We start from the raw sequence: 26,184 nt of genomic DNA, 5'->3' as shown, positions 1-26,184 counted from the left end.
GAGACAGAGAATGACACTATGTAAAGATTAAAGGGTCAACTCACCAAGAAGACATAGCAATTCTAAACGTGTATTCACTAGACAACAGAGCTGCAAAATTTGTGAAGCAAAAACTGATAAAGGTGAAATGAAAAATACAGAAGTTGAAGCTTTCAACAGCCCTATCTCAACAATTGATAAAACTGGATGGGAAATCAGGATATAGAAGAAAATCAACAACACCATCAACCAACAGGCACTTTTAGAACATTTCACCTGACAATAGCAGAATATATGTTCTTTTCAATCACCTGGAGAACTTATACAGAGATAGATCCTGAGCCATAGAACAAACCTCAAAAAATTTAAAGGAATTAAATTCATACAAAGTATGTCCTCTGACTACAAAGGAACCAAAGTAGAAATTAACAACAGAAAAATAACAGAAAAATTTCCAAACATTTGGAAACTTAGCAAAGCTCATGGCTCAAAGAGGAGGTCTCAATGTAAATAAAATTAATACATTGAAGTAAATAAAAATACATCAAAATTTGTATGGCACAGGTGAAGCAGTGCTGAAAGGAAAACAGATAGCATTTAAAGCATACATTAGAAAAGAGAACTTACTAGAGAATGGACTTGAGGATATGGGGAGGGGGAAGGGTAAGCTGTGACAAAGTGAGAGAGAGGTTTGGACATATATACACTACCAAACGTAAAGTAGATAGCTAGTGGGAAGCGGCCGCATAGCACAGGGAGATCAGCTTGGTGTTTTTTGACCGCCTGGAGGGGTGGGATAGGGAGGGTGGGAGGGAGGGAGACACAAGAGGGAAGAGATATGGGAACATATGTATATGTATAACTGATTCACTTTGTTATAAAGCAGAAACTAACACACCATTGTAAAGCAATTATACTCCAATAAAGATGTTTAAAAAAAAGAGAGAAAATATCTAAAATCAATAATCTACACTCTCACCTCAAAAGCCTAGCTAAAGAATAGCAAAATAAGTCCAAATGAGTAGATGAAAGAAATGTTAAGATAGGAACAAAAATCAATGAAATAAAATAAAGAAAAACAAGAGAGAAAAATCAGTAAAATAAGGAGTTGGTTCTTCAAAAAGATCAGTAAAATTGACAAACCTCTAGCAAGTTTGACAAAGAAAAAAGAGTGAAGACAAATTTTCAATATCAAGAGTGAACTAGTATATATCATTACAGGTTCTTACAGACATTAAAAAGATGATAAGAGAATACTAAAAACAATTCTACACAAATACATCTGCCAATTTATATGAGATGGGCCAATTCCTTGAAAAACATAACCTATCACCACTCACCCAATGTGAAATAGATAATTTGAATAGCCTTATAACTATTAAGGAAATTTAATTTATATTTGTAAAACTCCCCAGAAAGCATTTTCACTGAAGGACTCTAACAAACATTTACAAAAGAATTAACACCAGTGCTACACAATCTCTTCCAGAAAATAGAAAGGGAGAAAACATTTCCCAATTCATTTTATGAAGATAGTGTTACCCTTATATGAAACCAGATAATGGCATCTGGTTTTGTATCAGATGAAGAAAGATGAAGACGATGACAGACAAATAAAGAAAGTGGCAGACTAATATCCCTCATGAATATGGGAGAAAAAATCCTGAATAAAATATTAGCAAATAATATTCAGTAGCATGAATTTTATAAGTAGAATTATACACTATGACTAAACAGGGTTTTCTTTAGGCATGCAAGGTTGGTTCGATATATGGAAATCAATGAATGTTATCACCAGATTAACAAACTAAAGAAGAAAAACCACACATTCATATCAATCAATACCAGAAAAAAAGAATTTGACAAAATCAAAACCCATTTATGACAAAACAAGGACAAAAAAACTCTCAGAAATCTTGGAATAGAATTCTGTCTCAACTTGATAAGGAGAATCTACAAAAACCCTGCAGGTTATATTATACTTATTGGTGAAAGAGTGAATGCTTTCCCCTAAGATCTGGAAGAAGGCAAGAAAATCTTCTCTCATTTTTAGTCAGTGCAGTAAGGAAATAAAAGGAAACAAAACTGTTTCTAATTGCAGATGACATGATTGTCTATGTAGGAGTTCAGCAAGGTTGCAGGACACAAAGCATAAAAATAAACATATAAAGGCAATTGCATTGGACTTCCCTGGTGGCGCAGTGGTTAAGAATCTGCCTGCCAATGCAGGGGACACAGGTTTGAGCCCTGGTCCGGGAAGATCCCACATGCCACAGAGCAACTAAGCTTGTGTGCCACAACTACTGAGCCTGTGCTCTAGAACCCGCGAGCCACTACTGAGCCCCCGTGTCACAACTGCCAAAGCCTGCACACCTAGAGCTGGTGTTTCTCAACAAGAGAAGCCACCACAATGAGAAGCCTGTGCACCGCAACAAAGAATAGCCCCTGCTCACCACAACTAGAGAAAGCCCGCACGCAGCAACGAAGACCCAACACAGCAAAAAAAAAAAAAAAAAAGCAATTGCATTTTTATACACTAGCAATGAACACATGAACAACAAAATTAAAAATACAATATCATTTACAGTCGAGCCCTCTTTGTAAATTAAGTTCAGACATTTAGAGTCATGTCTGATGGACTACATGTGGGCGTGAGAGGAGGGGTGAGTGGAGACACCCAGTGGAAACCAGACAGCAGGCAAGAATATCTGCGCTTGTGAGAGAAAAGAGAAACACTACAAATGAGAAAAAACTCAGATGGTAGAGGGCAGAATCAGTGGCAGAAACTTGAGTGGAAGGTTACGTACCACAGCACAGCTCTGGCCTGCATGTGAACCTACCCTACATACCTAAAGCTTGGGAGCACCCATCCTGGGAAAGGAAGCCAGAAAGAAATGTAAACACTAGGAGTCCAAACAACATTTCTGCGGGAACCCTAAGCAAGGGTGGACCAGAAGAGGAGAAAGGCCATTTCCTCCTTGGCTGGGAGAGAGGTGGTGAGGGGAGGTGATGAAGCCCTATTACTGGGCCAATCAGCATCATGGTGGATCCCTAAGTTCAGCGTTAGAGTAACAAGCATCATAGGTGGGCAGTGATGGAGCACCCACTGGTGCAGGCTGAGATAGAATACACACCCAAATGGTATGGCCAGCCCAGGGCAGACACCATAGGGAACGGGAAACAGCACGGAGGAGGATGGCCCAAAAATCGCTGACGTGGAGGGACAGCAGACGGGCAGGCAGCAGCGGGGCAAGCTGTGGTGAGTGTTATATCTGGCATCTTACCTATTTAGGACTCTAAGAGAAAGACACAAGAAAGGCAAAGGGCCAAGAGGTGCTCTTGGACACTGGTCTTGGGGCCAAAGAGCATCATGTTTTTACCCTTGCAACCTTAAGCAAAACGGGCCAGGAGTGGGCTTTGCGGATATGCCCACGCTTTCCAAATTGTTTTCCTTTTTCTTCTCTGACCTTGAAATTTTGCTATTAGTATCATTAGTGTACAGAAAGAACTCCTGCCACACTGGAATTCACCTTTCTACTAAAAAAAAGTACAAAGTATTATATTTTAATAAAGTCCCAAGCTGACCCTTGCCAGGGATGTCATTTACCATGGCACTCAGCTGGAACTTAGATAAATAAGAATACTTTTTTAAGTTTGTAAATCATATTGAACTTGGCTTAATAGGCCCTCTCTCCAAACCTCTGAAAGGATGGCTCATAAAAAACTAATTAGTTTATACAGACTGTCAAGGTGCATGGGGGACAGCTGGCCTTCAATGCCTCCTCTGTGATTACAGGCAGCTACAAGATCATAAAATCGAGCTCTGAACTCACGTCAAGGTATTCAGTGATCTCACGCTGGACACTGTGCCAAAGCAGAAGAACTGAACTATAAATGCCTGCCTGTACTCCTGTTGGAACTTCACAATAAGCTAAGACATTTAGGACTTGCATTCATAGGCCCCGAATTCCTATTAAAGCAAAACCATTGACCTTACAAATCCATGTGCATAATTAATATTTGTGATGGGGTCCGATTCCAGGCCTATTCAATATGGCTACTGTCGTAAGCTGCAGAAAGAGCTTCTAGAGAAGGGATTTGAATCAGTATTAACTTGTCTAAGCTTGGCTATTAAACGGTCCAATTATGGACAGTTGCAGCTGGTTTTCAATTATCATTGGTTTCACTATGATGATCACCGGTTACAGCTTTTTAAGAGGATATCTTCAGTGTTTTCAAATTCCCAGTGCCTTCTTCTCTATGCTGTTCCCTTATTCTAACTTTCTTGGGCTCTTTTCTCTCCTGTAGCTCAAACAATGCCTCATGCCCTCAATATAGGAAACCACATTAACAGGTGATTTTTTGTTTGTTTGCGGTACGCGGGCCTCTCACTGTTGTAGCCTCTCCCGTTGCGGAGCACAGGCTCTGGACGCACAGGCTCAGAGGCCATGGCTCACGGGCCCAGCCGCTCCGCGGCATGTGGGATCCTCCCAGACCGGGGCACGAACCCGTGTCCCCTGCATCGGCAGGCGGACTCTCAACCACTGTGCCACCAGGGAAGCCCAACAGGTGGTTTTTATTTGGCCTCTTTGGTTTTCAGAGACAGAGACATAGTCATCTCAGGGCAGAGTGGAGATACAAGTACAGACATCAGCAGGAAACCAGGACCACTCAGGAACTGAGGCCACAGTTCCCATCAGGGACCACTTAAGACTCTGTTCCCTCTGGTCACATCTGTTTCTCCCTGGGACCAGCTGCCTCCTCTCAGTCTGCTGACCAAGCCCTTATACTATGATTTGCATGTGTCACAGAAGTTTTATCTGCAACCCTCACCCTCCAGTGTGGCCCCTCAGTACTCAGACAGGAAGCCAACTGGCCTATGTGGTCTTTTCTACCCAGGTAACAGGTCACAGGCTGGAACTAGCCAACTCATCAACCACCTAGAGTCAGATGTCCACCCCAGGTCCAATCACAGTCAGGCAAGGGGGCTGGGTCATATGTCCTGGAATCTAGCCACCAGGGGCAGTGAGTGTGGAAGTACCATAAAAATGCTGGCATCACACTTGTCAATAAGGCCATACATTGGGAGTCCTTTATGCTCGGATGTCTTTGAGCTTGGAGCTGGAAGGGTGCCTGTGCCTCTTGAATTGTTTCTCCAGCAAAAGCAAAGGCTTTGTTTTTGTTTTGTATGTTTCCTGATTTGTTATATAAGGAGCTCCGGACTTTGGACTTCAATTGGGCCCATTGTCTTTGGCTGAGCTGGACAGAGTCAGGGACACTGACATAGAGATGAACGAAGCTAAGAGTGTCCTCAGGGACTGAGGCCAGGAGCTTGACCTCAGGGGCACTGTGCCCACTCCCACTGAGTCCACCAGGCATGGGATGAAGCAGAACCAAATGATGGCAAAACAGAGCAGTGGTTAACAGGGAGCAGTAGAAAACAGTGCACTGGGGAGCCCTCCTGCAGAACAGAATCAAAATTGGGACACCTGGCAACATTTTTCTGGCAGGAATATCAGGATTGCTACAGGCAAGTCCAGAGATTGCTGTGTGGCTCCCATTTTCCTCCCTTTTGAATCAGAATTTATTGTGTTTTTCCTTTCCCTGGAGGGTGTGTAGCAGAAGATAAATTATCTTTTCAGTTCACAGTTTCTTGGATCAAGAGGATCTGCATACAGACCTGATGAGGATCACAAAATCTTGGCTTCAAACTAGATGCCATGACTGGATACCACTTTTGGGAGTCCCAGGATGCAGTGAGCATATTTTGCCTGAAAAGGGATGTGAATAATTGTGGCCTAAGAGTAGTGATAGAATGACTTCACTGATGACCCTAACTTGTCACCTCTCTGTGCCCTTTGGTATTTTGCTCCTACTCTGGGCCTGGCCATGTGACTTGTTTAGCTAGCGGGACAGTAACAAATTGTCCCAAGCAGCTGCTTGCAAAAGTCCTTGCACATTTCTGTGCTTTTAAGCTTCTCTGCAATCAGCACAGGAATATATATGCTCTGGCTAGCCTGCTGACATGCCTAAGATTACATGCAGGAGAACAGTGTCATCCCAGGCAAGGCCACTCTAGACCAGCCAGCCTACAGCCTGCCCACAAGCTGTCTGCAGACACCTGAATGAGCCCAGCTGGCATCAGCTGAGTCTGACTCAGATTAGCACAACTGCCCAGACTCATGAGAAAGAATGAATGGCTCTTGTTCAATGATCCTAAGTTTTGCAGTGGTTGTTGGACAGCAACACTTAACTGAGCTGTCAACTTTACCATTTGGAATGACAACTTCTTTACTACTATGTTCTGAGCAAATTATACAATCTGACTTAACTTCAGTCTCTCCTTCTATAAAATAGGGATAATGAGAATGCTTATTTCAGAGGATTGTTGTAAAAAGTAAATGACGTAGGGCTTCCCTGGTGGCTTAGTGGTTGAGAGTCCGCCTGCCAATGCAGGGGACACGGGTTCGTGCCCCGGTCTGGGAAGATCCCACATGCTGTGGAGCAGCTGGGCCCGTAAGCCATGGCCGCTGAGCCTATGCGTCCGGAGCCTGTGCTCCGCAATGGGAGAGGCCACAACAGTGAGAGGCTCGTGTACCACAAAAAAAAAGAAAATAAAAGTAAATGATGTAGTGTGTGTAAAATACCTACTACAGTGCCTGATATGTAGTATGGGCTCAATAAATGTTAGTTAATTTTCAGTGCTGTGTGCACGTTGTTTCCTGTACAAGGATGTATGATCAAGGGGACAACTTAGGGGTTAAAATCCACCTCTTTCTCCACTTACCAAGTAACGTGCTCTGGTGCAGGACAGTCTGTCTGAAAGAAGGGGCAGCTATTTCTAATTGGCACTGTTACCATATGGGCTGGCAACAGTCCTGCTATTATTATTAATTTTATTGTTCACTTTTCATCTGTTTTAGTATACTGTCATTAACTCAGAATCCCAGGAGACGTAAAATTCCCACATTCAAGGGCGTCTCTCAAGCTCTCTCTCAGGGCCAGCACTCAAGTTTTCCAACCTGGGACTCCACATTCCTCCTGCTGGGGTAATTAACTTGCTCCAGTTTATCAGGACCTTCTCAGTTTTGGCAGTGGAAGTCCCACAACCTAGGAAACTCTCAGTCCCAGGCAAACCTCCCACCTTGAATGTCCCTTACTCTTCATCCTTATTGATGGAGAAGAGCCCACAGTATCCACTGGTTCTCCCTTAAGCATTAGTTTCACCTGGAGCATGACTTCACCTTCACTAGAGTCTTCTCATCAAGAAGGTCAGGGTCGCTGGTGGATAGCTTCCGACCTCCAGTCAGGCCCTGTTGTGGGGATTTACCTGGGACCCTCTCCCTCTCCTTCCTCCTTGACTGACCACCCCTTGCTCCCAAGCTCCTTCCCCTGCACTCTGGCTCTAGTCCCTCATCCAGCCATCCCTTGTGACCATGTGTGACCACACTCACAGGGTCTCCAGCTGCTGCCAAAGGACCCAGTCCAACCAGGCTCCTGTGGAGAGGTCTGGGATACCAGGATTAAGCCTAGAATGTGATGGAGGAGAAGTGAGCAGTAGAATCTTCATGATGAGATGGGCCATCCAAAACTTACCAAGGCTGCAAGGCCACATGGCCTGAGAGAAGTTAAAACCAACAACAACAAAAGGCCACGTGGCAGGGGATACACAGACAGACAGTTTCAGCAACACTGAGAGCCACTTTCGTGTGGATCAAGAAAGAGGATAGGGCTTCCCTGGTGGCGCAGTGGTTGAGAGTCCGCCTGCCGATGCAGGGGACGTGGGTTCGTGCCCCGGTCCGGGAGGATCCCACATGCCGCGGAGCGGCTGGGCCCGTGAGCCATGGCCGCTGGGCCTGCGCGTCTGGAGCCTGTGCTCCGCAACGGGAGAGGCCACAGCAGTGAGAAGCCCGCATACCGCAAAAAAAAAAAAAAAAAAAAAAAAAAAAAAAAGAAAGAGGATAATTAACAAGAAGAAAAAAGTGGAAGGATTTGTTATAGCCAAGGGAAAAAGTTCAGGGCAAAGACCCCAAACTCATGGGCAGCAGAGAACCAGGGAAGCTCCTTATTCTCCCTTTGGCAGAGCAGCTCCACCCTAGAAAGTGTGGCGGCAGGAGTGCTGTGTTCTCTTCTCAGTGAGGTTAGGGCTTTGTGCTCCAAGCTGCCGGTGCCCAAGGATGACTTGATGGCTCCTCTCTACTCCCACTGGAGCTGAGATCTGCCTCCTGAGCTGCTTGGCCCTCAGCAGACAGGAGGGAGATATAAAATGTGTGAAAGGGGAAAATTGGAGTGAATGCAGTGCCCGTGAAGGGATAACCAAGAAAGGACCCCCGTTATGCCCCCAACCCCACATTCATCACTGTCAAGGCTGGCAGCTGCCAAGCTGGCAGAAGAAAGAGAACCAAGGAATAGAGATGATCAACACTTCAGTTCCAGACTGACAGATACTTCAGGCCTGCCTTTCTCCCAGCCTGCCTCGCAAGACCCTCCAGCACCAGCAGAATCAGGACCATAGGTGCGGTCCAATAAGCCTTGCTGCTTCTGGAGACTACAAACGGACCTTTTCATTGTCACCCTCCTCCCCGTCCCCCCAGTGATCACAAGCATCAACCTGACCAGATTTTCTGCCTTATTTACTGGTTGTTGTGCCTTCAGCCCTCAAATTTTTTCAACTTTAAAATAACTTCTGTATCGTTCTCAAATCACATCTTGCCTACAGCTGGAGACGCTTGGATCACAGTCACTGTAGTGAGGGGGAGACATTGCCATAGGGATGGAGGCCTGAAGCCTGCAGAGATGGGGACAGTGGACATGCCACAGGCTGCAGACAGGGGTGGGAGTCCCCTCCAGTCCTTACTTCCCAGTCTAATCTGAGCCCCACCATCTGCTCGAAAATTGGGCAATCACAGATCATATCAGCAGAAACATTTGACAACACAATCTCAACCTGTCACAGAAAATAGGACACATCTGTTCATTTTATTTTATTTTTTACTTACTGTCTATGAACTAAACCATAAACATAAAATCCTGACTCCTATGATTATATAAGAGAAGTATTTTAAGCAAAGTTGCCCATGGCAGTATATTTTTTTTAAATGGGAAAATCTTGTAAACAACTCAAATACACAAAACATAGTAACATGATTAAGTAAACTATGATACAATTATATGATATATAATTATGCCTACATTTAAGTAGTATTTTGTAGTATTTTTTAATGTTTCAATCTGCTTGGAAAATGTTCTGTGCAAAGAAAAAAATAAAGACTCTGAACCATACATACTATGATCCAAATTAATAAGAGCTATGTATCTAGACATGAATAAAAACAGTCTGGCAGGGTTTTAGGAGTGTGGGTATACTGTTTTATTCTTTCTAGTAATTTTCACATGTATTTGAATGAATAGATGCTGGTTCCTGTTTATGCTAGATTCCAACTCTGTGTGTGGGTTATGTGGCTACTTCCCCAAGGCAGTAGCCCACATTGTAGATTCCAGAGCTAAGTCTAAACCTGATTGTCTGCAGGCCCTGCTATGCACGGACCTCTGGCTGAGGCCAAGTGAATGCTCAGAGAGCAGGGTGGGACACCACCCTCTGGCCCTCAGGAATGACCCCCGCGGCAACCAACTTGGAATGCAAAGGCGCATCCGTGGTGAGGCTGACACAGATGGCCCCTCTGCTGCCAGGACCACAGCTCAGAAAACCGTGGGGCAGGACAGACTGAAGATGGCTGTGTCCAGTGCCAGTGATCCCGAGGTTGCTGGATGGGGCAATGAGGCCTGGATGTGACCGTTGCCTGGTATCCACGTGGTACTCGGCCAAAGACCTCTTTTATGGTTTTTTGCCACTGCCATAAATTACTTAAATACTTATTTACTTACATTTTTCTTTAAATTTTCTTTAAATTTCTTTAAATTTTTAAGTTTTAAAAACTTCGTTGAATTTATTTAAAAAGAAAACTGAAAAGCCAGCAATATGTGCCTCAAGTAGAGCGTAATCTAAATAAAATACAACAGAATGTTATTAAAATTCTAGTGCAATGTTGTTGCCTACAGAGTGCTATTGGGATAGCGCTTGCTCTATCTTTGTCAAAAAGAGAGATTAGCAAGTGTTTGAGAGGTACTGAAGACATCTTGAGCCTCCCAAATTGCACCTCTCTCCTTGACATAATCAGAGAGATTAAAAAAAAAAAAAAGTTAAAAGGGAATGGATTAGCATGGGATTCAACTTTCTTAACACTATGTCCGGGCACCATGGAAATCTTCTACTGCCAGTGACATATGCCTCAAACACTGGACAATCGGCAGAGGGGAAAGAAAGCGGGACTTGGAGTCTGAGCGTCTGGAATTGAGTGACAGGGCTGGTCTGTCCTTAGCTTGGTAACCTGGAGCATTTCCTTAATTTCTCTAAGTCTCCTTATTTGCAAAACTGAATCATAAGAGCTGACCTACTTTTTCCACAGGGTTGGTGTGAGGCTTGGATGTAATTTTGTGTGTGCAGGAGCTGGCACACATGTGTGTGTGTGTGTGCGTGTGTGTGTTTATAATAAAAGGGCACATGGTCTGCGGCAACCTAAAAGTGTATCTTGCAACGAATAGGTTACTCCACGGGGATAAACGATAGGTAGAATGTAAGGGGACGTTCATTTTCAACTAACATTTACAGAGTTGTGCACAGTTCACAAACAACTTTCCCCTGCATTAGTTAACTGGTTGTCCCCAGACTGCCACGAAACCAAACAATACAGACAACGTAGCTCGGTGGTGCAAGTGGGTGACGGTATCAAGCCTTCAGAACAAACTCCAAGCTTACTTTTCTTCTTAATATCATCATCACAGATTTTAATCACACCATTGTAATCAATCTAAAATGAATAAAACACAGCTATTGATGATAATGAGAATTATTATTACTCTGACTACTCTCATTACTACCATGGCTAGGATTATCAGAACTGTGATACACTGGACATCTCCTGGCTGCCAGTGTTCTTGGTACTTTGCATTAGTATCTCATTTAATCCATGTATTAACCCAGGAATAGGTACTGTGTTTACCTCCATTTTAAATATAAGGAAACTGCCCCTGAGAGGAGTTCAGTACCTTATCTAAGACCATATAGCTGGTCAAAGGCAGAGGCTAACTGTGAAACCATGTGTGTCTGGTCAGAGCCTGAGACTGTTCACAACCAGGATTCCTTTTTTGCTATAAGACACCATCGCTGTACAAACTTCCAGGGAGGGTCTCTGCCATTGGGCAGCTTTGGGGCCCAAAGCACAAACAAGGGCCCTGGGTGAGTCCAAAGACAAGGGGACAGATAGATGGGCAGATGCTGCACAGAACAAGCAGGACCCATGGAGACAACCATGGAGAAAAAAGCACCTTCTGCTACAACCGGTTAATCAAACCAGGCCAAATCATGTCCCAGGCAATTTTCTGGGCAGCCTTCAGAGAGTCACCCAGGCTGGGAAGCCAGTCAATTTTGCCTGATCATTCTCTGTAGCCCTGTCCTCCCCAAAGCAAGTCCAGACTGGCCCAGTGTAGACAAATGAGCAGTTCTATTACTTCTGAAAGGCAATCTAATTCCCTTCAAATTTAAAAGTTTCCATGGTCTCCTAACAGGCCTCAGTGGGGCTCATGTAGAAATTAATAAGTTCACGGTGTGCCCAGCTTACTTTCATTACCATTTTTTTGCCATGCAGTAGACAGAATTTGCATTATGACTCAAGGAGTTTTCTGTATGGGATTCTCTAAGATCATGTCCTCTGAGCTCAGACACTGGGTTGAGAACTGAGTCAGGTCTCGTGGACTTGACTGAGGTCTGAGGGAGGTTTCACTGACTGAGAGAGAGCACCTCTGCTAATCAGCTGGGTCAGGAATCAAACAGAAATATCACAGGGAAAGGGAATTCACAGCAAGGATGAAAGCCCTGGGCTCCGATCCCAGCCCCACGGTTAGCCCGCTCTGGGACACTGAGCAACTTTCTTGGGCTCCCTATGAGTCAGTGATCTCCTCTATGAAAGGAGAAGAGAGAAGGATCATGACAAGTAAACTTCTACTATATCTTGAATCTTTGCAACATGCATCCTAGACATTCTTTAAATTTAATCAACACAGCAACCCTGGGAAGCTTATCCATTTATTCCACAGATGAAAAGAGTGAGACTACTGTAATTGGTGAATCCGTCTTATTTCCATGAAACCACACCATTAGAATGAACCATACAGGGTCAGGGAATGAGAGATGTGTGTGAATGTGACTGTAACTGCACACAACTTCTCTGGAAAGCATTTTAACAGGTTTCAGAACTTTAAAATATTTGACCAATTAATTCCAATTCTGAAATCCATCCAAATGATAGAATCAGAAATGTAGACACATATGGTAATAAAAAAGACTTGAAATAGACAAATTGCCAGTCATCTCACACCAGTCTGAATGGCCATCATCAAAAAGTCTACAAATGATAAATGCTGGAGTGGGTGTGGAGAAAAGGGAACCCTTGTGCACTGTTGGTGGGAATGCAAATTGGTACACTATGGAGAACAGTATGGAGGTTCCTCAAAAAATTAAAAACTGAACAACCATGGGATCCAGCAATCTCACTTCTGGGTATATACCCAAAGGAAATGAAATCAGGGTCTTGAAGAGATTATCTGCCTTCCCATGTTCATTGCAGCATTATTCACAATAGCCAAGATACAGATACTACCTGTCTGTCAATGGAAGAATGAATAAAGGAGATGTATACAGACATTATTTAGCCATGAGAAAGAAGGAAATCCTGCTACTTGTGACAATATGGATGGACCTTGAGGGCAGCATGCTAAGTGAAATGTCAGACAGAGAATGATAAATACTGTATGATATCACTTATATGTGGACAGTGAAAAAGCTGAACTCATAGAAACAGAGAGCAGAATGGTGGTTACCAGGGGTTGTGGTGGAGAAACGTGGAGATATCAGTCAAAGGGTACAAACTTCAAGTTATGAGTTTGGGAGATCTAATGTTCAGCATGGTGATTAGAGTTAATAATATTATATTATATACTTAAAAATTGCTAAGAGAACAGACCTTAAATACTGTCACCACAAAAAGAAGTGGTAATTATGTGAGGAGATGGAGGTGTTAGGTAACACTATGCAGTGGTAATCATTTTGCAACATATAAGTGTACCAAGTCAACACGTTGTATGCCTTAAACTTACACAATGCTATATGTCAATTATATCTCAATAAAGCTGGAAAAAAATAAAAGAATGGTAAACGATAGAATATTCATTGAGTTGGAAATCATGCAGCCATTTAATGAGATGCAGAAGGGTATTTAATAAAATGGTGTATATTCATTAGTAGGAAAAATAAGTTATAATATTGAATATAAAGTGTATCACCATTTTTGGATTAAAACAGAGTAGCAAAACGACTGGAAAGAAATACACTAAAATGTTAACAGAGACTCTCTCTGGGGGTAAAGATTTCATTTTCTACAATAAACACATTGTCATAATCAGTAGATATATAATAAAAGCTATTTGATATCCCTGAATTTTGTATTTATCCACAAAATTCAATCATGATTTTTATTTAAATGAGTGATATTTTAGGTAGGAAATTTTTCTTAAAAAGTTTTTAAAGAGGGAAAATCTCAAGAGAAACAAGACAGAACAAAAGTGATACGGATGGAACCATCCCCCCATGAGCTTATAGCTCATCTCACTGGCTAAGCTGGAAATAAAGACCACTGGGATGAGGGTGGAAAAACTGACGCACAATACTAGAGCAGTTGATAAAGGGGGGGACCAGAAGCTGCAGTTGACTTCAAGAAGTGATGGAGCTGGCAGATATGAACTTTTCAATTTTATGAGAATGATAGGGATCTGAAATAAGTCTTCAGTATTTTATTTTTAAGATAAATGTTTTAAGATAAATGTTCTTTGCAGCATGGATGGCTGGTTAGTGTCTGTGTTCTGTCTCAGAGCCAATCATAAATAACACTGAGAAAAATAGCTTTGACCATTCTAAAAAGCACCTTTACTTTTTACCCTTAAGAACTTGGAAGATTATATTTTGATGCATTAAGCGAGATTTTTTTTTTTTTTAACGCAGCTGCAAATATCAGGCAGAGTGTAGAGATTGTCTTCAGATGGAAATAACTACTCAGGGCATCGCTTAGAAGCAAACCTTAGTTTCAAGAGGTGTCAGAACACCTGTGGTCACATCTGATGGTCAGAATACAACTTCAAGTTTAAAAGTATTTGATGGATTTAGAATTGAAGGAAATCCTTTGGTCAATCTTCAGGTGAAATGATTAACTGTCCTTCAGGTCAACAACCAAGGAAGGTAAGTGTTTGTAATCCAAACTTTCAAATAGCAGATTTGCTTGAATTTTTTTTCCATTTTAGTCTTTACATTAGAGTTTATAAGTATACTGTAGAGCAGCTTGTTCAACGACCTCAGTTTCCTAGTACACTATTGGATGAGAACAGGGCTACACTGAGGCGGACACAACGAATAATCAGACACATCCCTCATCTTTTAAAGTGTTAGCCTCACTACCTTACAGTGACTTAAAGGCATCTGTTTACTTCCCATTTAATATGTCATTAGTTTTTTCTCTTATATCTTAAAGAGGGGTCACACACTTGAATGGAAAGATGAATAAAGGACCTGCACATGCTCAGTCTAATGAGGGAAGCCGCAACACAACTCTGTATTTCAGATCTAATTCATCAAGATAAACCAGAATCCTGCAGTTTTATGCAAACTTTCCCAACTTCTAAATGCTGTCTCTATTTCATTTTTTAAAGCACACAGTGCATGCCAGTCCAAACATTCCCATGACCCAAACATTTTTGCTAGTGTTTGTTTTAAAATCTCATTTCCAGGGGGTTGGTGAGAATTGCTGATTAACCTCAGTATAGTTATGTCCAAGAAGGGGATGAGTTGGAATATTCCCAGGCTAGTAAAGAAGGTCTGGGGAAGACCCCTCATCTACTGTGGAGAAGACAGCATGGGATTTACACTGCCAAGTGGCCTTTGGTTGAGCTGGGACCTCTGAGGATGGCTGGAAGATGTATGGAAATGTCCCAACTCTAAACACCATGGAAGTCACAGTTAGGTACCCTTGGTGGTTATCATTCTACATAAAATAAAGATTAAGCCTTCTTCTGAGAGTCTAGAGTATCTCCCCCATGCTCTGTGAGAATGCTTATGGGTTTGTCTTCACATAAGGCTGAATTTCCCCATTTAACTCACCCCCTCACTCCTTACTTTATAATGTTCTGTAATGTAAAAAAGGACTTCACAGAGCTTATCTCTTAGAAGTGTGAAAGAGCCAATTTTTTCTGCCCAAGTAGCTCATAATGTAACAGACAAACTGTCAGAAAAACGAGACTTCATCATAGTAAAAACCTCAGCCTGGCACCCATCTATCATAAAGCAATCTTACAGAAATCTTGAAAACCTTCATTAAATTTCCTGTCTTTCTCCTGACAGTTATAAAATGTTAACAATATCACTCATGATGTAGGCATCTTCAGAAATTCTTTGTCCAACCCCTCCCTGCCCCGCCCCACCATCACCCATCTCCTTTTCTTTGCCAAAATCTATGGAAACATGAGACACAGCCATCTTCTTTCACACACCCCTCCTGGGATCTGGCCCTTGCAGGAGGTTAGAGGAGGAAGCAGTGGCCATCTTGATGACAATGAGAAGGCTCTCTAGCCACAAGCTGCAAGGGCAAAATGGCACTGCCTCCAGATTCCTCCTCTAAAAGCCACACCCATTTTGAAGCTCAAGGGCACAAGTTTGTTCTACCCTTAGCAAATAACTCCCAATCCTTTTTTCTTTCCTTTTTCTCTTGTCAATCTACCAAGTTACAAGTCTTCACCTGTTCATGATATGTGGGTAGTGGGGACAGTGGGTTACACATCTTCTCGTGTTGATGAGAAGATACAGAATTTTCCCTCTTTCTAGAGGGAAAATTCCCCCACAGGCCTTGCTGGCCCAGCTTTTCCAACTCCAGAGGCCACTTCAGCAATATACCATCTCTCAGAAGAAGAAGATACAAGGGTCTTGCATTGCAGGCAACACCAAGGAGAAAAACCATAAGGAGATAACAGAATCCACACCAGAAATCAGAAGAAGCATACAGCTTTGAAAGCACAAGCTGATCTGTGAGAGCAATAAAGCCCAAGCCTGGGTTTCATGGAGTTTTCCCAACTTGTGTCCCAAATGAGCAGAGCCTAACCATGCTAAGCTATCATCTCACCTGCAAAAGGAACCGGTGCATCTTTATCCAGGGCAACAAGTGGTGGGTCCAAAATGACTGTGTCGTTGTTCTCTGTTATGACCCCATGATACGAAGTCTCAATCCATGGCTTGTGCTTGTTCACTAGAAAACAATGGAAACAATAAAACAAAAAGATTGACTTTTAAGATCATTATTTGAATCCATAATAATATTATGAATATTGCCCAAATCCCATTATTTCTATTTCTAGATGCCCAGTATAGATATTTTTAAAAATTAATCAAAAGCTTTAATTCTTAAATGCTACTATCTATTCAGAGATGTTTCAGAGTTAAAATCCATTATCAATCAACAAACTAGCAGATTACAACTGCATGCTGGGATTTCTGACCTCAATCTTATCCAATCCATCATTAGGAGCTGTTACTGAATTTTATATACATGTATATGGATAAGTACCAACAAATGTATAAATATACAACAAACATTTTAATATTTTCTGATCCATTAAAGACTGAGTCTATCTAAATGGTCTAAATTATATAGCATTTTAAGCTCTTCAATAATTTGATCAGCTGAATGATATACTGTATAATGTACAATTAATACACTTAAAATACATATCAAATATATATTACTAGTTGAGGTGTCCCCCCCCAAAAGATGGATTGGAGTCCTAACCTCCAGTACCTTGCAATGTGACTTTATTTGAAGATAGGGTCTTTATAGAGGTAATCAAGTTAAAATGAGGTTATTAGGGTGGGCCTAATCCAAAATGACTGGTGTCCTTATAAAAAGGGGAAATTTGGCCACAGAGACAGGCATGCACACAGGGAGAACGCCACGTGAAGAGTGAAGTTGTGCTGTCACAAGCCAAGGAACTACCAAAACCTACAAGAGAGACCTTCAGAGCAAACATAGTCCTGCTGACAATTTGATTTCAGACCTTTGGCCCCCAGAACTGTGAGACAATAAATTCCTGCTGTTCTAAGCCACCCATTAGTGGTACTTTGTTATGAGCCAATGAATACAAGATAACTTAAAGTCAACCAGCACTAAGACTTGTACCAGGATTGGTGTAATAGTCCTATGTGAAAATCTTATCTGGTGAATATCACATTTCTGCTAATTCCAGCCCCTTGATTTGTCTCTGGCCCAGCTCTCCTATGTGAATAGTTGCAATGGCCTCTTGACTTGTCTTCCAGTAAGAAGTCTGGTCCCATTCCAATCCATCCTCCACACGACATTAAGAGTGATCTTTCTAAAGTATTAATCTAATTCTTCAACTGGGAGCTCCTTGGTTTGTCCTTTTATTCCCCCACAGGAATCTGGGTGAAGAGTAGCTGCTTTAGAAATGAAATGACAGATTATAGGGAGCCCTAGAATAACCAAAGCTGTCCTAATGCTAATCCTCACAACCTGCTTCACAGTTTAAGAGATGTTGTCACATATGTAATGCTCCCCCCAGCAACCTGAGAGGTAGGTGTGATCATTACGAAAATGACAAAGAAACGACTTTCACAATATGTGACTTTCCCAAGATGGCCACAGGGTTAATAACTAACAATGGTGAAAACCCAAAACTCTTTCTTACATCATGATATCCAAAAAGTGCCCCCCCACACACTCATATCATAATATATGTAATACACATTACACTATATAACCCACATTATAATATATATTATACACACAATACATATTACATATTGTTTCAATAGCCATGGCAAAGCAAAAGCTTATACATAGATTTGAGAACAGATCTGTGGCAGTGGCTCTGTCCCCTTCCCACTCCATCATACTTTTAAAGGTCAGTTAAGAGCTGTTCCAGGATTGGTGGTAGGATCAACCTGGGCCACTGTTTTGCCCTTTGTCACCCATTCCACAGCAACCGTGAACTAACTGCAGAGCAGTTTAGTGGGGCATGGACATATGCATTGCTATTCTCAGTTGTTGGCCTCTGAGACCTATTTCTGATGATTGAATCATGCCCAGGGTAGAGAGCCCCTTGCCTAGAGCAGGTCTTAATGGGGCAGCAGGCTCATCCATGCTCACTTGTTGGCATTCAAACTAGTGCTTCATTATGGACCCTGGAAGAATTACAGCCACTCTGGGTTGTCCCCACGCTCCTTTGCTCTTTTATTAGCCATCAACACAAATGCAATGTAAATAATTTGCAACTGTTGGGAAAAATAATTAACCTTTTTTTCCTTTAATTAAACCTAGGGGCCTATTCATTAGAAATGTGTACAGATGATATACCAGGAGCTTACCCAGTGTTGCAGATTCACGCGCCACTTGGCTCAGTGGCAGACAACGGAATCGAGAGTCATGGTTGCTGGGCTGTGGCCCTGGTTTAGCCACTTCAGGGCTGATTCAGTGCAAGTCAGTTGGCCACACAGCATCTCAACTCCCTCAGCTGTAAAATGGGGAAGATGACACCGCCCACAGGGTTGTCATGTCATTCAGATGCCCTCAGCTGGCCACATAGCCCCTGCTCTTTCATTACCCCCCTGCTCTCTGGGCAGTGGAAGTGTCACAGGAACGGTGCTCTGCAGACCCTGAAGTTAAGAAGTCGAGATTTCTGCATCATTAGTGGGGATTCTCCTCTCTATCACTACTATAGTTAGTTGAGTACCTACCACATATTAAGCATTTTACATTCATTTGTTAATCCTCACAACAACCCCTCTAGATGAGACTTCGTATCTCATTGTGTAGGTGAGGAACTGAGTCTCAGAGGGGTTTAAATATTCCCTTTCTGGAAAATTAAAATGTTCATATTCCTAAAATTTCTTCATTTCTCTCTCACTTTCTAACTTCTTTCAGATCTGTCTCAACTTTGCTTTGTCAAGGTTGATAAACATTTTCACTTTGATGAGTAACCCCAATGAAATCTTCTTTGCTTTGTGTATAGATCAAATCCTCAGGTTTGCAAACCAATAACTTAAATTTACATTATTTTGACTACGAGGATACCATTCATGGCTGAGCCAATTATCGTGCAAGGATTACTTTTCCTTCTTAGTGGTCCAACCATCATTCCAAGAACACCATTCCTTGTATAGAGACCAGTTGGATTCTTGATTCATTCATTCCATCAAATGGCTGAATCATCCTCCATTTTAACTTGCATTATATTTGGAACCAGCCTCCTTCATTTATTTTTTTAAACTTTTTATTTTATATTGGAGTATAGTTGATTAACAGTGCTGTGTTAGTTTCAGGTGTACAGCAAAGTGATTTAGTTATACATATACCTGTATCCATTCTTTTTCGAATTCTTTTCCCATTTAGGTTGTATCATAGTAATACTGAGCAGAGTTCCGTGTGCTATACAGTAGGTCCTGGTTGGTTATCCATTTTAAATATAGCACTGTGTGTACTTGTCAATCCCAACCTCCCTGACTATCTCTCCTCCACCACCTCACCCTTCTGCCCTGGTAAACATAAGTTTGTTCTCTAAGTCTGTGAGTCTGTTTCTGTTTTGTTAATAAGTTCATTTGTATCATTTCTTTTTAGATTCCACATATAAGCAATATCATATTGTTTATTTTTTGTTTTCTGAACTTAATGATTGTCTGGATTGTCTTTTTATTTCTGATGAGTAATGAAACACAGAACTACTTCCCCACATCCCAACAATATTATAGCTTTTTAATCTTTCCATCTACTACTCATTCCTCATTTGTAAAATGGAGACACTTTCTTCCTAGGAATATTGTAAAAACTGCATGATCATTTAGGCAAATCTAGTACTCCTGACATGACTAAGCATTCAAATACTCTGAAGTCCCACTAGCTCATCTCATGCTTCTGAATGGTTGAAGTATAACCTTACATTCTCAGAGGTATTTAGCGCAGCTTCATTCATTCAACAAATATCTATGGAGTACTTAAAATGTGCAAAAACAGTCTAAACATCGGCGGTAAAATGGGGGAAAATGTCCCTGAAAAAAGCATTTGACAAAATTCAACATTCATTCATAATTAAACCTATCAACAAATGAGGAATAGAAGGAAACTTCTTCACTCAGATAAAGAGCTTTTATAAAAATCTATAGCTAAGATCATACTTAATCATTAAAGAGTGAATATTTTCCCACTCAAGTTGGAAATGAAAAAGTAAAATTGTTTTTATTTTCAGAGAACATGATCATCAATGAAGCAAAATCTACAGAATCTACAAAAGTACTACTAGAGCTAATAAATGAGTTTAGGAAAGTCACAGGTTAGAAAGTCAATCTATAAAAAGCAATTGTATTTCTATGTATTAGAAATAAACAATTGGAAATTTAAATTTGAAAATATTAATATAATAGCATCAAAAAATTAAACATTTAGGAATAACTTTCACAAAATCATGCAAGATCTGTAAATTCTCTAAGATATTGCTGAGAGAATTTAATGAAGACCTGGAGAGGTCTTAGTGGAGAGATAGACACTCTTCATGATTTGGTAGACTCGATATAGTTAAGATGTAAATTTTCCCCTAACTGATCTATAAGTGCCAATGCAACCCAAGTCAAAATAATAGCAGAATTTTTAAAATGTTTAAGCTAATTCTAAAATTTATATGAAAATGAAAAAGACCTGATATAGCCAAAACAATTTTGAAAAAGAAGAGCAAAGTTGGAGGACTTACACTACTTGATATTAAGACTTATTATAAAGCTACTGTAATCAAGACAGTGTGATACTAACAGACATACAGGTCAATAGAAAGAATGAAGGGTACAGAAATAGACACACATACATATGGTCAATTTCTGACAAAGGTTCCAAGATAATTCAGTGGGGGAGAAGATAGTCCTTTGATTAAATGTTGCTTTGGAATTTCAATCCTACTTCTCATCATACACAAAAATTGTCTCTAAATAGATCATGATCTTAAATGTAGGAGTTAAAATTACAAAATCTTTAAAAGAAAGCATAGCAAAAAAACCCTGAGTGTCCTTGGTTTAGGTGAATATTTATTAGAAGGGACAAAAACAAGCATGAATCATAAGAGATAAAATTGATTCATCAAACTTTATAAAAATTATAAATTTCTCTTCTTGGAAAACAATTTTAAGAAAATATTTTAAAGTTACAGACTATGAGAAAATATTAAATAAGCATATCTCATAAAGGACTTGAATCCAAAATTTATAAAGAACTCTTACAACACAAAAATAAGACAAATAATCTGTTTTTTTTTAAAGGCAAAAATTTGAACACACTTGTCACCAGAGTAAATATATGAACAGCAAATAAGAACAAGAAAAGATGTTCAACATTAATAGTTATCAAAAATGTGTAAGTTAGGGCTTCCCTGGTGGCACAGTGGTTGAGAGTCCGCCTGCCGATGTAGGGAACACGGGTTCGTGCCCCGGTCCGGGAAGATCCCACATGCCGTGGAACAGCTGGGCCGGTAAGCCATGGCCACTGAGCCTGTGCGTCCAGAGCCTGTGCTCCGCAGCGGGAGAGGCCACAACAGTGAGAGGCCGGCGTACCGCAAAAAAAAAAAAAAATGTGTAAGTTAAAGCCACTATGGGATATCACCATGTCACTACTAGAATGGTTAAAATAAGACTGACTGACAATACCAAGTTCTGATGAAGATGTGAAACAACTGAAATTCATCCATTGCTGGTAAGAATGTAAAATAATATAGTCACTTAGGAAACAGTTTAGTAATTTCTTATAAAATGGCTCAGCAATTCCATTACTAGGATTTATCCAAGAGAAATGAAAACATAAATTACACAAAAACCCTTGTAGGTTCATAGACTCTTCATTCAGAACAGTGCCAAAGTGGAAACTAAAACGGCCATCAACTAGTGAATGGATAAACAAATTACAGTATATCCATATAATGAACACCTACTCCGCACTGAAAAGAAATCAATTTATTCATACAACAAAATGGATGAATCTCCAAAGTATTTCACTGGTGAAATGAAAGAAGTCGGACACAAAAGACTACATGCTGTTTGATGCCATTCATATAACATTCTAGAAAATGCCAAAGTATAAGGATAGATAACAGATCAGTAATTGCTAGAGTCTGCTTGCAAAGGGGCACAAGGGAACTTTCTGGGTTGAAGGAACTGTTCTGTATCTTGATTGTGGTGATAGTTACACCTCTATGTGTCTTTGTTGAAACTTATCAATTTGCACATTTAAAAAGAGTCAATTGTATTGTGTATAAATTATACTTCAATAAATATGGGACAAAAACAAAGTCCTTATCCTCAAGAGACTCTCAGACTAGAAAGGGATCCACGATACCAGTATAGCAAGAGGTAGGTAAGAAGAGGAAAAGCAGACTGCTATGGAAAAAGAGAGGAGAAGCACTCACCCCACCATGGTAATCCAGAATTACCTCCTGGAGAAAGTAGATTCTAAGTCATGAGCAGTAAGAATTAAGCAGGGATACAAGATATGGAGGGTCCCAGGCAGAGGAACATTGCATGGGCAAGGGCCTGATGGTAAAAGCACCCTGCTACACCATGGGGGGAATGTGAATAGTTATGTTTGGTTGGAGACCATAGTTTGAGGAGCAAGGCCAGCCAAGAGGCTGGACTGATGGATATCATCTACATCACCCAGGGCTTATTGGCTTGCACAGAATCATCCAGGAACCATTTCCAAACTCTGGCTTCAAGAGACACTGGAGAACCATCTCTTTTCCAGAAAGAAGTAATACGTATTGATGCTGGTGACTCTGCTGTAATATCCTATTTAATCTCTTCCCTTCCCTGACAAACGTTTTGCCTTTTTGTTTCAATAGACTGAGGCCAGTCAGCACACGCTTTGCTCCATTTGGTTGTAACTTCAGAACTGACCTTTCGTCGGTTCTTCACGAGATAATGTCCCTGTTTGCTATACAACCCCTCTTGAGGCTGAACTCTGTCATATCATGCCCCCTTAGGACTGCCTCTTGCCTCTGTCTTGTCTCCTTTCCATGATGTTTCAGCATCTGGAAAATGCCTGTGCCTTTGCACCCATATAGAGGAAACACCAGTGTGATATTTCTGCTCCATTTATATAGAGAAATTAGGTCTTGCCCCTCAGTGCGCCTTTAACTAGAACACAGATGCATCCGCAGAACACGCCTTGGCTCTTGTCTCTCTGCTTCCACTCAATGCACCACTGAAAAACTGCATTAACACTCAATCCAAGCAGCCGGGCCCAGTGGCTGATGATTCACCCTTTGAGTCTTTCTACCTGCATCCTTCAGTTGACCCTCTGGCCATTGCTAGCTCCTCAATCCTCAGAATTCTCCCTGGGCAAAAGTGAATTGTGAGTAAAAACATACCATACTGATTGCAAAATGCTCCAGTGAGGTTAACTACATCCTAGGAAACAGGTCACTCTAGTGACTGTCAGGCTGTTCTTTTGCCTGCCATGCCCAGTTTCCCCTTCTGACTCCATCCCCTGGTAGAATTGCCTAGACCAGGGGGCATCCGTGGGTGGAGTAGGCTGGGCCAATTATTTGGATCTTTAAACTTTCATTTAAGAGGCTGAGAAACTATAATGTATTTGGCAATGGGCACTTGAGGTGAAAATTCATAAGGAGTTGGGGCTGGCGTTCATGCAGTGATCACCCAACCCAACATTTAGACGGAGACGGAAAGCTATTAAAATCCAAGAAAGCTAATCGGTCAGGAGACAGAGGATTTGGGAGCCGACCTACAGAGAGAAGAGGAGACCCCAAGCAGCTGCAGAAGATAGAGAGGCTGGGCCCCCTGTCCTGTTCTCCAGTCCTGGAGCTGCTCACCCTTCACTGACTTGCCAGCCTGCCGTGGCTTCTCTGAGGCTCCCAAGTGAAGCCTTTCAATAATTCTTCCCCCAACCATCATTTTTTAAATTTGTACTAGTTTGAGTGGGTGTCTGTTCTTGCAATAAAATGACTCCTAACTACAATAATTGTCATAGCATTTCAAAAAGTATTTTTATTCCTTGCTTCAGAGTGAGGGTGGGATGGGATCTGTGTCTAGGTGGAGGTAAGCCTGCCTAAGGGCAAATCTGGTCCTGACTTCCCTGCCTAGGATCCATCAGAAGCTCTCCTGCTTTCCAACCACAAGATCAGGGAAGCCACCCAAAGCCCCCGCTCCCTCCGTGACCCATGCCTTTGCCCTCATTGTGCTGTCTACCCCTCTCCTCACACTCCCTTCTCCTGGCTCCTGCCTGTTCATCCTGCCAGATGCAGCTCCAGCCCCCCCTCCTCCAGTGGTCCTCCTCTGTACACCTTGTCACCCTGCATTGCCTGCTATTAGGCTATAGGTCCGCCGCATTGCCATCAGCTGGTTCCTAGCCCCCCCTTCCCCCTCCTCAGGGAGAGGAAGCATCCTAGTCACAGTGATGTCCACAGGTCCTGACACAGTGCCTGGAACCTTGATAAATGAGGTGAGCACACCTTTGCCTTCCCAACACCTCCTGAAGCAATTAGCAGCACTTTGGTTCCAATGAGCAGGTATTCTGACGTCACCCAAATAGAAAGAGGGTGTGCCTCGCAAAACATAGGGTGACGTTTGCCATCACTTAACTAGAGGCACTATATATCTCTTGCTAGAGGTACCAATTAGAGAGTTTTAAATGCAAATCCCATGTGTGTGACTCATATATGCAAAGATTCACGGAGGATGAGGGTTATATTATACTGTGTTAATTGGGTTGAAAAAGCATTTGAAGAAAAGATGGCTGATGGGTGCTCTCAGTGAGGACGGACCAGTGCTTTCCTTCCTTTCCTTCCTCCCTTCCTTCTATCCATCTATCCATACATTTATCCACCTTTCCTATTTTTTTCTTCCCTTCCATCTGTCATTTTCCATCCATAAATACTCAATTGTTTAGAGTATGGGTTCTCTCAAAGTCATTAACTAAATTGCCCCAGCCTGGGGATGAACCATATACCATTATCCCATTGGGTAGTGGCACGTGGGCAAGGAGAAAGGCTAGCAAGAACTGTGCACTGGCGAATTGTGTAATCTCACAAAAGTGCGATTTTTCAGTTGTCTCTGCACAAGCCATCCAGATAAAGCCAATTGCCCGAGGCTTGCCCTAAGACAGAGCCTGAGATTAGGTGTAAGTGGTACTGGGCTTAATGTCATAGTTCTGACACTGTGTAACCAACAGGGTATTTTAGTCAAGTATCAATCTTCCCAGACCTCTGCTCACTCTCCTTTATAAAATGGAGGTAATACCAACCCCACAGGGTTATTGGGAGGAAGATAAAATGAGACACTAAGTCAGAGCTGACTCAGTGGTGATGAGCACCTTAAGTGTTCCCAGTAAAGGCCCTTTGATTCTGAATCTCAACACCCACAGCCTCGGTAAGGACCCCCATGGGACCCACCCTGCCCCATACAGACATGCCCAAGTTACCCAATAAATCTACTGGTGGGTGGGGAAGATTAGATTAAGACAGTAAAGAAGATCTGGAGCCATTCAGGAAAACATCTTTTAGAATAGGAAGGTGGGGGGGAAGACTGTGATGGTTTAATGTTCCCATTCAATTACTAGAGCCAACGCACTTTTCCACACAGAATGTCTTACCTACCGAAGAACATTATTGGACTGAAGTGTGCACTAAATTGTTATACCTCTAATTCCCTAAGATTGTTATGACTTCAATATCTCATGCTTCACTGCATTTTAAATATCTCTAACCCCTAAAACCAGCCCGTAACTTACTTTGGAATTGATGCTACTAAATGTAATTGTCTACAGCTCTTTCTGTAATCCATTGTTCAACCACAACCACTATGTAACTAATCAGGAGTGGCCACTCCGGAGGGCCTACTCTGTGTGATCTCATTAAATCCTCCTCATCGCCCCTGTGGGAGGGTTGCATGGGCTCCATTTCATGGATGAGGTTATGGAGGCTCAGGGAGTTTAAGGAAATCATACAAGGTCATGGTCCTTAATGGAAAGACTGAGGTTCCCACCCCACTGGGTC

At 41.8% G+C, this 26,184-nt stretch overlaps 1 protein-coding gene across 2 annotated transcripts in view; it reads right to left on the bottom strand.

Annotated features, from left to right (window-relative positions):
* CLSTN2 (calsyntenin 2) overlaps positions 1 to 26,184 on the bottom strand; it is a gene marked incomplete at both ends in the record, with an annotated part of 642,483 nt that overhangs the window by 381,425 nt on the left and 234,874 nt on the right. For both annotated transcript variants that reach the window (XM_079704858.1, XM_079704859.1), the window contains one exon: positions 16,257 to 16,379. In XM_079704858.1, the coding sequence (XP_079560984.1) occupies positions 16,257 to 16,379 (123 nt within the window). The remainder of the gene's footprint in view (positions 1 to 16,256; positions 16,380 to 26,184) is intronic.

The sequence above is a fragment of the Hyperoodon ampullatus genome, assembly GCF_949752795.1.
Source record: "Hyperoodon ampullatus genome assembly, chromosome: 5".
Taxonomy (NCBI): domain Eukaryota; kingdom Metazoa; phylum Chordata; class Mammalia; order Artiodactyla; family Ziphiidae; genus Hyperoodon; species Hyperoodon ampullatus.
The sequence above is the reverse complement of the archived record's forward strand: the minus strand, read 5'-3'. Positions and strand labels throughout refer to the sequence as shown.